The sequence below is a fragment of the Miniopterus natalensis genome, chromosome 9 (assembly GCF_054644295.1).
Source record: "Miniopterus natalensis isolate mMinNat1 chromosome 9, mMinNat1.hap1, whole genome shotgun sequence".
NCBI lineage: Eukaryota > Metazoa > Chordata > Mammalia > Chiroptera > Miniopteridae > Miniopterus > Miniopterus natalensis.
In genome coordinates this window covers 23626321-23641434 of record NC_142089.1, presented here as the reverse complement: position 1 = coordinate 23641434, position 15114 = coordinate 23626321, and the positions used below count along the sequence as shown (strand labels likewise).

The following is a 15114-nucleotide window of genomic DNA, read 5'->3' as shown; positions in this document are numbered from 1 at the left end:
CTCACAGTTCTGGAGGCCAGAACTTTATTAGTTTCCCTGGCCCTAAATCAAGGTGTCAGCAGGGCTGCCTCCCTCCAGAGCTCTGGGGGCAGTCTGCACCCCGACTCTCCCAGCCTCTGGTGCTGCTGGTATTCCTTTGCTGTGGCCACATGACTCATCTCTGCTTCTGTCTTCACATTGCCTCCCCCTCTTCTGTGTGTATGACATCTGCTTTGGTCTCTCTCTTAAAAGGACACTTGCAGTTGGATTTAGGGGTTTACTGGTTAATCCAGGATAATCTCCTCATGTCAAGATCATGAACTTAATCACATCTGCAAAGATCTTTTTCCCATACAAGGTAACATTTTACAAATTCCAGAGATTAGGACCTGATATCTTTGGGTGGCTATCAGGCTACTGCACCCAACTCACAAAATTTTTGCTTCCTGTCCCCACAATGTTGGGCTCTGCTAGTCTGGAGGCCTTGGTTCTCAAGGGAAGGGAAGCAACACAGTGCTCACTGAACTGGAAGTTGAAACTTCTCACTGGCCGTTTTGGGCTCCTCATGCCACTGAACCAACATGTAAAGGAAGATTTAATGTACTGGCTGCCTTACGGGACTTCGTTAGCAGAACCGGGGTTTTGCTACATGAGAAGGGTGAAGAGGACCCTGTCTACAACCCAGGGGATTCCCTACGGTCCCTCTTAGCGCTTCCATGTGCAGCAGTAGAAGTTAACAAAAAGCTATGCCCCCCCCAAACCATGCAGGCCCATTGAGGATTCAGACCCTTCAGGAATGACTATTTGGGTCCCTCAACAAAGTAAAGAACCCTAACCAGCTGAGGCCTGGCTTAGGGCAAAGGGAACATAGAAGGGCAGTAGAAGAAAAAGTATATATATGACCGAGAGATATAAAGTATAGATCAACTATGGCACTGTGACGAGTTACCAGAAGGTCTATTACAGCTATGCATGTTTTCTTCCTTGTTTGGGGTGTGTGAGAGTGTGTGTGTGTGTGTGTGTGTGTGTGTGCGTGCGCGCATTATATATTAAGTAATTTATTTTTTCCTTCCTCCTCCTTTCCCCCTATTATTTTATATAGATTGCAATTGAATCCCAAATGTGGATTCAACAACTGACTCCTGGAGATGGATACATCTATTGGATGGCGGGACTTTGTGTTTTCCCCATTTGGGAGAAGAGGGCTAGAGTGTCTTCATTTGCATGCAAGATAGTTTCATCTTATTAGGTGAAAGCTACTGCTGCTATATGCAGTTTTAAGTATGTGTGGATTGATGTGTTTGGATACTGAGTGGTCCAAAGAGGTGGACTGTGGCAGTTATTAAGCTATTATCTTTTAGTTCCAAATGCAGCCTTCTGTACTCTGCTTTGTGATACTGGGGCTGGGGCTCTTCAACCCATATTACTCCTTTGTTAGCTGCCTTTGGCAATAAGGGAAAGACTGGAAAGCAGGAGGAGCGGAGACCTTTTTCCTTTGCTTACCAATCTTACCAGGAACAGTTGATTGCAGCCTTCAGCATTTTTCTACACTCCCAAACTTCACTGTATCCCCTAAAAGGTACTTCACCAACCATACAGCAACCCCCTTTAGGCCTCTGAGCCTAGAACTATACGGCTCCCCCATCAAGCTTGTGGGTTCTGCTAACCCCCACCTCTTCTCTGTGTTCCTGCTTTAGGAGCAGTAGCTGCTTACTGCAGTGACTTTTCTCCAGGTTATCTCAGTGTTCTCTTGTGTTCTTTCAGCCCACCTGTATCAGTGTAACCCATTCCCTAGAGTCACTTATCTCTGTTGAAAAACCTAGTACAGTTTCTGTTTCCTGACTGGTGCCCAACTGATGCAAACTTAGGAAAGTGGCACCGCTTTTCACTGGGGAATTGAGCCAAAAGAAAGTAAGTTTGGAAGTGCAGGGGGGTCATCATGAAAGGTCAGCTTGCCTGAGAGGAAGGCTGAGACAGAAGATGGATTGCTGACACATTTTATTACCTGGATCTAGCTGTGCTTGGAGCCAGATCTAGGCCCTGGAATTTTTTGTTATCTGGGCCAATAAGTTTCTTTTTTTGCTTAAGCCATAATGGATTGAGTTTTGTTGTTACAATCAAGAGTCCTGACTAATCCGAATCACCTCATCCCACCCCCAGACCAGGTGCCCCACACCACAGCCACCAAACAGCCAAGGCCAACCACCTCCTACAGAAAACTTTAATGAAACCAATAAGTTAATAAGTTAACAAAGTGAGGTACTTGCATATCTGAGAACCAGTTTGGTGGGGAACCTTGATTGTGGAAGGAGCGAGGGCTTCTTCCCCAGTCTCCTTTGGTCATAGGGTAATCCCATTCTCCTGCCCCTCTCCACAGCTCTGTCTCTGAGGGGCCAAGGGGTGGCTCTCTGGGGACAGTGCAGTGCAGGTGAGGTAAGCCAGGATAGGCTTCATCCAGGGCATGATGGTGACATGCAGAGGGCATGTTGGGCAGAGGCTGGGCACCATGGGGCTGAGCAAGATCCAACCCCAGCCCTGGCGCTGGTGCATGCAGGTCCCCAGTCATGAGATGCAGGCAGCTGGGCATGAACCCCCTTTTAACTGGTACCCCACTACCTATCACTCTCCTGCCACCTCCAATAGCTTTGCAGAAGAGGGACAAAGGTGTAGGGATACTAAAGAGGTGCTGGGGGCCTGGAGTGGATGGGGGCTTATGCCAATATAGGACTGCCAATTAAAGTGAAAAGGGGTATGGAAAGAGAGGAAACAGTGCGTGTGAGTGCCAGATGCACAGTTGGTGCCTGAACAATGGTAGTTGCTGGGTGCATTATTTTTCTCTCTGGGAGTTATAGTGATGCCTAGATAAAAGCGGGCTTGGTATCCACCTAGAGAAGGGCCTGGGGTCTTTCCAATGCCCTCCAGGCCCCAGAGGCCTAGGCCTAAGTTGTGCTGTGGGGACATCAAGGAGGGCCCTTGGGGACACACAGAGGCAGCAGTTAGGGCTCCTGGACCAGTGAGGAGTAGATCTTCTTGAGAAAAGGGAGCTAGTAAAGCTCTGGGGTGGGGCCTGGAGAGACCGGCAGTCACTTCAGAGCTCCCTCTCCTACTTGGATGGAGTGGGGGGCACCACTTAGTGGACATCATCCTGCAAGGCCAGTCCACTGGCATCAGCTGCAGAGGCCCCAGAAAGGCTAAGTGGCTCTGTGCTCATATCTCCATGTGTGTTTAATTGTGTATGTCAGTGTGACTGTGAGAGACTTTCTGCATGTCTGGGGAAACTAAAGGGACATGTTTGTGTGACATGGGAGCATTATGGGAGATTTGGGGGAGAACACAGAAACATGTGCTGTCAAATATGAATGAATGGAGGGCCAAAAAGGGGCATGGACATCTGGCAGGAAGAGGGAGCTCCTGGGAGGGGACACTGAAAAAGGGAAGAAAGGCCCAGGCACTGCTCTTGGAGGAGGCAAGGGAGAAACAGGTCCCATGCTGGGTGGGGGGAGGGGGGTGATAAGCCAAAGAGTGTAAATGGGGACCATGGCCAAGCAGCCTGAGACCAGCTACTGCTGGGGGCCCATCTCCTGATGAGGGATGGGCAGAGGGACCCCATGGGGGTCCCCAAAGTTGCATATTTAACATAGTTTGCATATATGGTGCCCACCTGCCTAATGGCAGGGTCCTGTGCTTGTGGGTACCTGTGAGGGCACCTTGGGCCCACCCCCAAGGGGGCGGGGACTTGGCGGGAGGGCTTCCCTGCTCTGTCCAAAGGGCGGGCCAAGAGACCTCACCTTGCATAGCTGGAAGCTGGTTCAAACTCAGAGCCCCAGCGACCTGCTCTCACTCCTGGGACAGTGCCCCTGCCAGGCGGGCCGGGTGGGGCCTTGATGGAACGGGCAGGGCACTGGGGGCCCAGAGGTCGCGGGGCAGTGCTGCTGCTGCCCTCTATGCGGCCTGGCATCTCACACTCCTGAGGTGGGGCGGGTCGCTGGCACCCACAGCGGGTATCTCGCCCACCCAGGCAGCTCAATACTGCACGTGGCCTCCCTCCCCGCGAGGGAGCGAGTTCAAGTAAGAGAAGAGTCCGAGGCCTCCGGGGGCGGGTCCGAGCGCCAGGCCGAGGGGCTGGCCGAGTGCAGTCCCGACGCGGAGAAGCCCCTCAGTCCATGTTGGTGCTGACCGAGCGGGAGATGCTGAGCGTCTGTGCGGAGACGGAGATGTCCTCGTGGTCCACAGGGCTGTGGTAGTCCGAGGTGATGTCGGGGTCTAAAAGCGGCACTTGAACGGTGCCCAGGCTGGCCGAGGTGCCCGAGCGCAGGCACCTCGAGTAGAAGCCCAGCAGCAGGTCCAGCTTGTGCTCGATGGACTGCACCTGGGGGCGGGGCGCGGAGGGAGGTGGGTGGGTCTTGGCAGGGAATGGAGGCGGGGCTTGGGGCCGGGGCGGGGCGATGCTGGAGGCGGGGCTTGGGGCCCGGGACTGGAGGCGGGGCTTGGGGCCGGAGCGGGGCGATGCTGGAGGTGGGTCTTGGGGGGGCGGGGGCGATGCTGGAGGTGGGTCTTGGGGGGCCGGGGGCGATGCTGGAGGTGGGTCTTGGGGGGGCGGGGGCGATGCTGGAGGCGGGGCTTGGGGCCGGGGCGGGGCGGGGCGATGCTGGAGGCGGGGCTTGGAAGGAGCGCGGCCAGGAGGCGGGCCGGGCGGGGACTGCGGGCGGGACGCGGCTAAGAGGCGGGGCTTGTCCGGGGAGGGGCGCATCTGGGAAACGCGGAGCGTGGCCGGAGGGCGGGACGAAGCTGGTAACCTGGGGCTTAGTCCCCGAACAAAATTAAGTTCTGACTGGTTGGAATAATTTAACAACCGGACAACCGAGGCGGGGTTAGATTAAGTAGGTGGGACTTAGGCGGGTTAATCTGAGACTAGAGGAGCCTGGGGCGGGGCTTGGCGGGAGAGGGTGGGTTTGCGTGGGCGGGCTTCCTGGGAGGCAGGGCTTATCTGTGGGGCGGGGTCCCGCTAGGGCCTCCCCCGCCGGTGAGCAGTCGGGGCTGCGGCTCTGAGAAGCGCACCCTCCCCGCGTGCTTGTCCCCGCGACTTTGCCGAGCGTCCCGGCCGACGACTAGCCGCCCCACGCCCAGGAAACGCGCTCGCACACTCACCTGCTTCTCCACCTTGACCACGCGTCCCATCATACTAACTTCATCCGCCGCCTCCGTGTCCGAGGGCCCCTTGTCGCCCTTCTCCCGGGCCTTCCGGTCCCCGGGGCACCTTCCCACAATCTGGTCCACCCTGGGAGGAAAGGGGACCGTCACAGGGCCCCGACGCGCGCCACTCCGCCCGCCCACCAGAACTCGGGGTTGCCAGCTGAAAGGGGGGGCACGGCCTGCGCCGACGGGGGGAGGCTACCTGAGCGGGGCGGGGCGTTTTGCTTTGCCAGACGGAGGGGCCTGGCCACCGCTTTGAGGGTTTTCCAACTAGCCGAGCAAAGGCATCGCACAGAAGAAACATGACGAGTAAAACAGCCACCTGGTGGGAGCACAGGTGGGAAACGGACCCGGGGAAAGAGGGAGAGGCGCAGTGGGAATGTGAGTTATTAGGTAGACAAGGCTGGAGCTGGTCCCACATAATTTTTCTGCTCTCCTTTACAGCAAAATTCTTGAAAGTGTTTTCTCTACCCTCTATCCCCAATTCTCTCCTTCCAGTCTCTCTAAAACCTACTCCAATCAGGCTTTCATTTCACCATTTCATCAAATCTGCTGTTGTCAAGATCCCAAATGTTGCTAAATTCAAAGATCACTTTCCAGTCCTCATTATACTTGACCTACTAGCAGTGCTGGGCACATCTGCACACCCTGTACGTCCTGTACTTTCTTCATTTCGATTCCCAAACACCACCCTCTCCCAGTTCTCCTACCTCAATGATTCTCCTTCACTGGTTCCTCCTTTATCTCCACAACTTTGAAATACTGTAGGACCCAAGGTTCACTACTAGAACCTCTTCTGTCTATTTACTCTCACTCCCTGAGTGATGTCTTCAGTTCCAAATGTTCATTCCACTATACACTGTTAACACCAAGTCTATAACCCCAGCACCATACCTCTCCTCTGAACTCCACACTCCTCTAACTGCCAGATCAACACTCCTTTTAGATGTCTGACAGGCATCACAAACCCAACACGTCCCAATTTTTCTGATCAAAACTTGCTCCACTCATTGCCTCCCCTGTGTCAACAGAAAGCAACTTTTTCCTCTTAAGCCAGAAACCTTGACACTTTTTTCCTCTTACATTGCATCAGAAAACCCTGTCAGCTCTATCTTCAAAATACATCCAGAATCTAACCACCTCTCCCCTTGTCCAAGTCCCCATCATCTCTTGCCTGGACGTCTGAAGTAGCATCCTCACTGGTCTCCCTGCTTCCACCCTAGCTCCCTTACAGGCCATTCTCAACACACCACCTAGGGTGATCCTTTTAAAATATAACTCAGATCTCATCAGTCCTGTGCTCAAAGCTCTCCAATGCTTGCATCTCACCTTGGATGAACACCACCATCTTTGCAGTGGCCTACAGGGCTTTATACAGCCTGTAAGTGCCATTAGCCTTCTAACAGCACCTGCTCCTCACACGAGGCTCCGTGCTGTCCCTGAAACAACAGCCCAGCCGCTTGCCCATCTCAAAGCCTTTGCACTTGCTGCTCCCTCTGAAAAATATTTTAACAGCCACAGGGCTGCTTGCCTCACCTTCCGTTTTTGTCTCAAATATCACCTTCTCTTTTACTTAAAATAGCAATCCGCAGCACCCTAGCCCTTATTTTTCTTCTCAGTGTTTATCAGCATCGGTTATATCCCATCTGTTCTTCCACTAGAATGAAGGCTCCACGAGGGCAGGGACTGCTTTGCTTTCTACCACATCCCCACTGTCTGGCAAGTAACAAATACCCAATGGCTATTTCTGAGAGAACAAATGAATGAACAAGAAGTGAGAATTCCACTTCTCACTTCTGCAAGGTGTGGGTGATCTGGAGTCTCGGTGTGAGAATTCTTCCCACACGCTGGGTGGAGAGAGGCAAGAGGTGGGCAGTATGGTGTACAACTTGCCCATCCCCTTTAAGGCTGTTATTTTATGACCAGGAAACAGTCATCTAAAGACGCCTCCTGAATTGTGCAGGTCAATAGGGTTTTCCCAGGGGACCTGCGCTAGGCTATGTTCAAGACAGGCGCGGGGTCTGGCCTGAGCCCTGAGAATCTCCAGCTTCCGCGGCGACCCCTAGGGGGCGCTCGGGCTTCGTTCGGGCGCCTGCGGAGGGGCTTTGGCCTGGGGACCTGGCGCAGAGTCTGCGACCGAGGAGGCCTCCCCGTCCCGCTCCCCCGCTGTGGGCGGGCGCACCCACCGAGCCTGCAGGCTCTTGATCCGGCCCAGCATGTCCAGGTGCCCTGCCGAGTACTGCTCGATGACGTCCTTCACGTCGTAGGGTCGCAGCGTCTCCTTGAATTTCCTTTTGGCCACCAGGAACTTCAGGATCCTGTCGGGGAAGGGTGTCTCCGAGGGAAGGAATTGTCTTCCAGCCCCATCTCTGCCCCTTTGCTACCGAATTGTCCAGCACCAGGGCTTCTCCGGTTTGGGGCACCGCAAACAGCCCCTGCTGAGCCTCCCAGCCTCCCCTACCGACCACGCCTGAGCCTCCCGAGCCTCCCGACCCCTAGGTTTGTTTGGAATTCTTTTATGTGCCTGTTATCTGCAGTCGCATTTGCCTGAGAGGGCAGGGACCCGGCCTGGTTGCGCCCTGCTAGGTGGGGCACTGTTGCTGATGACAGCTTGGAGCAAGACATTTTTGCATTCACTCTGCAAATGCTTGTTAGCATAGCTGTGCTGGACCCTGGACACCCAAAAGGGCGTCAGATCCCATCTCTGGCCTCAGGAGCCCTAGTCTGAGGTGGGAGTCAGAGGATACAGACAATTATGGGGTGACAGGGGCCATGTCAAGGAATAGAGAAAGAGGGCTGGGGACCATGACAAGGGAGACCTTGGTTGGTGAGGTCAGGAGGCAAGTCTTAAGAGGGATACTTCCTAATGCCAGGGCAAGAGGAGGGGAATGAAGGGAGGCTTTCTGGACACCGGCAGGCACAAAGGTGTGTGAGTGGGTCAGTTCAAAGCAGCCGACACAAGTTGGGAAGGAAAGGGGGGTGGGGGTGGGGTGGAGCATATGAGAAGACTGGGAAAGAGACTGGCCTTGAGACAGAGGCTGGAGGCGGCTACTCTGAAGAGCCCTGAATCCCTGGCAGAGAATGGGCAATGGGAAGTTGGGGTGGTGGGGAAGGAGCCATGTCGTTTACTCTGCTTTAACGTGTCCATTCTGCCAGCCCTGGAGGGAACCTGGGAACCTGGGGCTTATTCTCCTGAAAGAAATTTAGGCAGGAAGACCAGCTCCAGGGGATGGGCCTGAGCCAGAAGATGGCAGCGGGGTGGAGATACGAGACAGCTTTGACCAATTCAGGACTGAAAGGCTTTGAAGTCTGAGTCCAGGGTGACTCCTATGGATGGTGGTGCCACTGCCTGAATGGGGGCCCAGGAACAGGTTTGGGGGATGCTGGGTGTAAGGAATCTGTGGGATGGCCAAGGAGTGTTGACCTGGGCCAGGTGGCAGCTCAGGCGCTTGCTGTGTTCCAGAAGCTAGTCACTTGGAGGGGAGAGGGGGGATATATAAAAAGAGGGTGGGAAGAGAACTCAGGTTCTTGGGGGGGGGGGATCCAGCTGACTCTGATTTTTAAAGAAACACAAAGGTAAGAGGTTTGTGGGCAGATGCATGAGCCAGAGAAGAGAGGAGTGAGTCTGGAAGACCTGGGGGTGAAGGCATCTCTGGAACTCAAGCTGCAGGCTGGAGATGAAGACTAGGCCAAGGCTCCATGCCAAGGAGCTTGGGGGCCAGATCCATGGCTGGGCCATGACTAAAGGGCTCAGGAGAGTTTGGTCACCCTTAATTGTGGAGGCAAGGAGACAGCTAGTAGAGTCAGTAGGGCAGGGGCTTTCAAACTTTTTGACCAAGACCTACCGTAAGAAATATATTTTACGTCAGAAACCAGTACACACATACACACATGCACATAACTAAAAACACAAGTTTCATAAACGTTATTTACCCTTACTACTAAGATGCATGCTGGTATTTTCTATTCTATTCTTTTTTTTTTTTAATGCTGACCATGGCCCACTAAATTGATTTCACTGTGTTGATTTCAGACTGTTGTGACCTGTGGTTTGAAAACCACTGCTCTAGAGGAAGTCCTGGGGAAACAGACAGGCTGAGGTCAAGACACCCAAGGAGAGAGAGAAAGTCTGAGACACGGAGGGAGGGAAAGAGTGCATAAGACAGAGACACGGGGAGAGGCAGGAAGATGCTGATGCATAGCCAGGGAGAGGGAAATAAAGAGAAGAGACTTTGATGTAAAATGAGCAAGAGGATGGGGAGAGAAGCAGAGGGGATTCTGCGGGTGTGAGGAGAGGGACAGTGATGGGTAGCTGAGCCAACAGCCCCACCCAACCAGCCCTCCAGACGTAAGAGTATGTGGAAACCCTGCTAGGAGCCATATGCCACCTCCTCACCCACCCACACAAGGGTGCCAGGCAGGCAGCAGCTGGTGTGCCTGGGACCTAGGCCAGGCCTGGCCATGAGGGCAGGCCCCAGATGGGGAGCAGCAATGGGTGGCAGATGAATGGGGGGAGAACCTACCTCGAGCCTAAGTCTCACCTGACAGAGCGGATGACCGTCTTTACCGCAGGCATGACGTCGTCCACTGTGAGCTCGCACTGGTAGCTCTTTTCCTCTGCTACTTCCTCGGAGGGGCCCTCTGGAAAGTCAGGGGACCCAGGTGGTGGCAGCAGAAGGAGCCACTCCCATCTGCTACCGCCACATGGCAAACCACCCTCAGGAGTACTGATAGGGAGACCAAGGCCCAGACAGGGCCCAGAGCCTTCCTGGGGGCACAAGGCAGACCAGGCTCCAGCCTTCCCCGATGCCCTACCCAGAGTGGGAATCCTCAGTTCACTGCATGGCATATCCCTGTGGCCAGTCAGGTAAACCTCTACCCGGTGGACGGCTGTGTGGAAGCACATCTAGCCTGGCCTGGGGCAAACGGCACAAAGCCCTGGAGGAAGCCCCACTGGTTCCACCATGCAGGACAGGGCGTCCCAGAGAAAAGAGGCTTGTGGCCTCTGCACACGGTCACGCACACAGTCGTATCCTTCAGCCCAGAGGGAAGGAAGCTCAAGGGGCTGGCTCCCCTGCCCAGCTCTGCAACGGGGAAAGGGCCCTAAATCAAGTCATTTTCCTTCCAGATGAGAGAAAAGGCTTTTCCGAGGCCGGTGCCCTGCACCGCACAGACAGGTGACGCTGTACTGGCCCCATGAGGACATGAGCTGGTGGAAGGCCAGGTACGTTCTTGAGCACGGAAGAGGCCCAGGGCACCAGCCATGCCCAGACTCCCCTGGGTCAGCACCTCCCAAAGACTGGTTTGTGCAGTTCTCTAACTTCCCAGGAAAGGGCTCTCTCAGTTGTCAGCCAGCAGCACATTAGGGGCCGACACAGCACAGACAGAGGCGGGGGCGCTGGGTCCCCTCCCTCCAGGGTCAAAGGGGCTTCCTGTCCCCATCCTCCATCCTTGTCGACCCCCCCTCCTTTTCCCACCCAAGAGTCTAAAGCACGTCAAAGCTGGGAGGACTCTTCCAGGAAACTTGGTCCAACCCTCTCATTTCTCAGAAGAGGACATTGGGGCACAGAAAGGGGCAGTATCTTGCCTAAGTCACAGTGCAAGTCAGGAACAGAGCTAGAACTCAAATCAGTGACCTAACTGGTTAAAAGGCTACCCCCACCAGGGTCACGGCCTTATATCTGCCGGCTGGGCTGAGTAAAGAGGGACAGGGTGGGGAGCATGGGCTATGGAGCTGGACAGACCTGGTTGAGAATAACAGCTCTGCCACTGACTAGCTGAGAAATCTCAGTCTCCGTGTCTGTGAAATGGGGATAAAAACAGAGCCTACTTCCCAGGGTAGCTGGGAGAAGTAAACAAGAAAATCCACTGTGGGGCTGTACACAGTTCAGGCTCAGCAAGTATGGACTCCTGCTCCTTCCAACACACATCTATAATGCAGCCCGCTTTTGATGAGCACTTACTATATTCCAAAAACTCTTCTGTTCGCCTTCCATGGATAATCTCCTTTAATCCTCACAACAACCTTATGAAGTAGGTACTATTATCACCCCCATTTTACGGATGAGGAGAATGAGTCCTAGAGAGATTAGATTACTCAAGACATGTGGCAAAGCCAGTATTCAAACCCAGGCAGCCTGGTTCCGAAGTCTGTGCCCTTAACCACTACCAAATGCCACCCTCTGCATTCTCATCTGGTTCTCAGTCTGGAGCCCAGCAAGCAGGTATCACGACACCCATTTTACAGACCAGAAGACCGGTACCCAAAGATGGTCAATCAATTGCAGAGTGAGGACTGGAACCAAGTCTTTCCACCCCTAGCTTGGACTCTGTCCGCACCCTGCCACCCTCTGTCCCCACCCTGCCACCCTCAAGCAGGTCCAGAGCCCCAGACCCCCAGGGCTCACCCTCAGCAGAAGCTCGGGGTTTGAGTCTCAGAGAGGCCCGGAAGCGGGTGCGGTCATTGAAGCTCCAGCTCTTCTGGACCTTGGTGGGGCTGGTGGCCTCACCCACCTGCTCGCTGCTCGGGGAGGTGGCCATTGACGGCGGTGCCAGGTGCTGCTTGGAGGGGCCTGTCCGCCGCTGGGAGCTGCCCATGCGGATGCGGTCTTTGATGCCCATCCGGCTGCTGGCAGGGCAGGTTGGGCGGGGGAGAGAGTCAAGTTAGCTGGAGCTGGGGTGGGCGTGAGTAGAGACACAGCTGACTTGGGACTTGGGGGTGGCTACTGGGTCTTGGTTCTCCACCAAGGGGAGACTTTCTGGGATGGGACAAGGGTGTGGTGAGGGGGACCCTGACTCCGACAAGAAGCTGACCCAGGATCAGTCTGAGCAGATCCTCCCCCTGTCCCACCCCCACCTCCCACCCCTCATTGCCCAGACAGATAAGGGGTGCACAGGAGACAGATGTCAAAGTGGAAGGAGTGGACAGAAACCCAAGAAGGAAGTCAAAGACGGACAGAAGGACAAAGGAGCTGGCCTGGCCCAGCTGGGTGGATGGGTGGAGGGTGACTAGTCTGGGCAGACAGGCTGCTAAAGGATGGAGAAGCTCGCCGGGCCGTGCGCTGCGGTGAGCCTCCAGCCCCTCAGTACACGGGGCGGGCTATATGGGGTTGAGGGTGTGTGTGTGGTTGTGTTTGTGTGCATGCACATGACAGTGGGTACACATGTACAAGCGTGTGTACACATGTTGGTGTGTGTACATCTGCCAATTTCTATTTTCTCCCTCCTTTTCCCACTCCTGGAGCCATCTAATCCCACACCGGTCAGGCCAGGGTCCTAGGACCTGGCACAGCTACACAGGCCGTGTACTGTAAAATCCCAGAGGTCTCTGCCAAACAGACCCCAGGGTAAGTGGTGCTGCTGGAGGTGTGCAGTGGACTGGCCTGCCGAGGGGCCTTGGCCCTGTGGGTTTAGCAGCTGGGCCCACATGTGTGCCCAGGACATGTCTGGTGCCTGCCCTCCCAGGGAAGGTCCATAGCCTGTTCTTCTGTGGTCTCACCTGCTTGAATTCTGCTCACCTGGGCTGACAACCTGCCCATGTGACCATGGATTCCCCCCTCCACAGCCCTACACCACCCCCCATTGCCTGTTCACTAAGTCCCCAGAGAACAGCACCTAGATACGTCTGTGCTGTGTAAGCACACACATGCATGTCTGCATGTGCTCCAACTTCCCTTCCCACACCCAGATCCCCACCACATATCCCAAACCATGGAAGACAGGCTGGGGAGCTCAGGTTCCCCAGAACAGGCCCTGGATAACCAATACCTGGTAGAGTAACTCTGTGTCCAAGAGGTTCAAGGACCATGTTATCGCTGTTGGAGTAGGACCTATGCAAACGTCCCCCATCCCATGCCCTGTGGCTGGCACGGCTGCCTCCCTGCTGTGGCTTGCCACTTGGAGGGCCCTGGCAGATAGGTTCGGGGGCCCTTCTGCCCCAAATGTCTAGGGTCCTGGCTCAGAAGAGCACCAGCCAGTCTCAGAGGAGGCCTGAGGTGGGGCAGGAACTGGGGGACAAGACTGTGTCACCTGCTTTCAGGGGCTTTCAGATCAAGGGTATAGCAGAGGATAGATTCTGGTTTCAGGGTTGGTTGGGAGCCAGGGTCCCCCATGCCCAAGGCATGGGGTCCAGGGTACAAAGTCAAGATACTGAGGTGAGGGAGACCTCAAAACCAGAGGTGCCTTCAGGAAGGCAGCCAGGATGCAGGGCCATCCTTAAAGGTAGAGACCTCTGCCCAGAGGGGAGAGGTTAGAGGTCAAGAATCGAGGCCCTGAAATCAGAAGGGAAGGACAGGGGTGGCCCCCGCAATCTAGCATGCTGTTTTCTGGCCCAGTATCCCTTCAACACATCCCAAAGATTTGAACCAAAGTTTGAGGTTGGCTCTCCCAAACTTTCCTCTGCAGAGCCATTCCTTCGAGCTCTCCTCATGCTGGCAAGCACCCCCACACCCGCCCAGCCCGTGCAACCCCTCCTTCTGTCCTCCACTCCTCCAAGGGGGAGAGGAAGAGGGAGCTGGAGAAGACCCTGACACTCAGCCAAGGGCCTGGAACTCCAGATCTCTGCACCCAGCACATCACTCCAATGGTATTCTGGGGGAAGGGGGTGACCTCCCTGTCATGAAAAGTATGCAAGCGAGACAGCTTGCACTCTGCAGGATTTATGAGGAAAAGGTCTGGGGGCTTGTACTAGAGGCCTTGAAAGGTCCCTTTCCAGCTCTGATTCTGTGTTGGTTGGTGGGTTGTGGGACTCTGTAACTTTCCAGCCAGCCAGAGGCCCTGGGCTCCTCTTCAATGTAAGAAGGCTCTGTTTCCCCAGAAGTGGCCCTGGATTCCAGTGCCTTGGACAGGGCCCAGAAAATGGCTCACGTGAGCCTCTCTGGAGCCTAAAAGCTCAAAGAAAATGGAAAGAAACCTGGCACACGGTGAACATCGAAAGAGCGCCTTCCTTTCCCAGGCTCCTTCAAACACGCAAGGTCCTTTCTCACTGCCTCAGCCCTCCAGTTCTCAGCCACTTCGTGTGGTGGGTTCCGTATTTTCCATCCCTGTTTTATAGATGCAGAGGGAGGTGAAATGACTTGCCCAAGGTCGCAGAACTACTATGGATGGAATAAGGACCGGAACCCAGTCTCCTCTGACTATACAAACTGTTCTTTCTCTGGGACAAGCAATCGGGATAGGGTCTAAGGCAGTGGTTCTCAACTGGGGGCAATTTTGCTCACTAGGGGACACTTGGCAATGTCTGGAGACATTTTTGGTTGTCACACTGGGACGTGCTCCTGGCACCTAATGGGTAGAGGCCAGGGATGCTGCTAAACATTCAACAGTGCATGTGACAGCTCCTGACAACAAAGAATTATCAGACCCAAAATGTCAATGGTGCCAAGGTCAAGCAACTCTGATCTAAGTAATCTGTTGGCACCTGGGAGAACGGCTTGACTAGGGCTGTCCTCTGACTGCCTGCCAGACCCAACTCCTGGTAGCCAGGTTCAGATCTAGAACCCCCATTTCTAAGAAACACTGGCTCTGGGTAGAGCAGCCCTGTCACTCACGTCCTACTCATGGGCCCTCCAGTCCACCAGGGTCCAGAGGCACTTTTGGGAAACCCAGGACTCCATGAGCCCAAGCTGCCAGGCAGTGCCAACAGGATGAGGCCCACTCTGGGCTCTTGGGTTCTTCATGACCCAGCTCTGCCCCCAACCTCAGCTCCTGACCTCCCACTCTCAGATCTGGCCACGCTGTGCTGCCTGGTCCTTTGCCACGGCTGTGCCCTCTCTCAGCTCGTCACCTTGTCACTTCCTTGCCCTATAATGCCCTCCCTCACACCCACTCCTTTCTGGGCCTCCTTGGGGTGAAGTGCCCGACCCAGGCCCCACAGGCCCTCTGCTTCTCCTTTTGCTAAACTTATCACACCGAATAGCAATTTCTCTGCAACTCTCCAGGCAC

General features: G+C 54.9%; 1 protein-coding gene across 2 annotated transcripts in view; it reads right to left on the bottom strand.

The window, feature by feature from the left end:
- Window positions 1–4135: 4135 nt before the first annotated feature.
- Window positions 4136–15114, bottom strand: part of KCNQ4 (potassium voltage-gated channel subfamily Q member 4) — a 52349-nt gene continuing 41370 nt past the window's right edge. For both annotated transcript variants that reach the window (XM_087820840.1, XM_087820841.1), the window contains 5 exons: window positions 11580–11800; window positions 9714–9813; window positions 7359–7490; window positions 5128–5257; window positions 4136–4348 (listed from right to left, as the gene is read on the bottom strand). In XM_087820840.1, coding sequence (XP_087676966.1) covers window positions 4136–4348; window positions 5128–5257; window positions 7359–7490; window positions 9714–9813; window positions 11580–11800 — 796 coding nt within the window. The remainder of the gene's footprint in view (window positions 4349–5127; window positions 5258–7358; window positions 7491–9713; window positions 9814–11579; window positions 11801–15114) is intronic.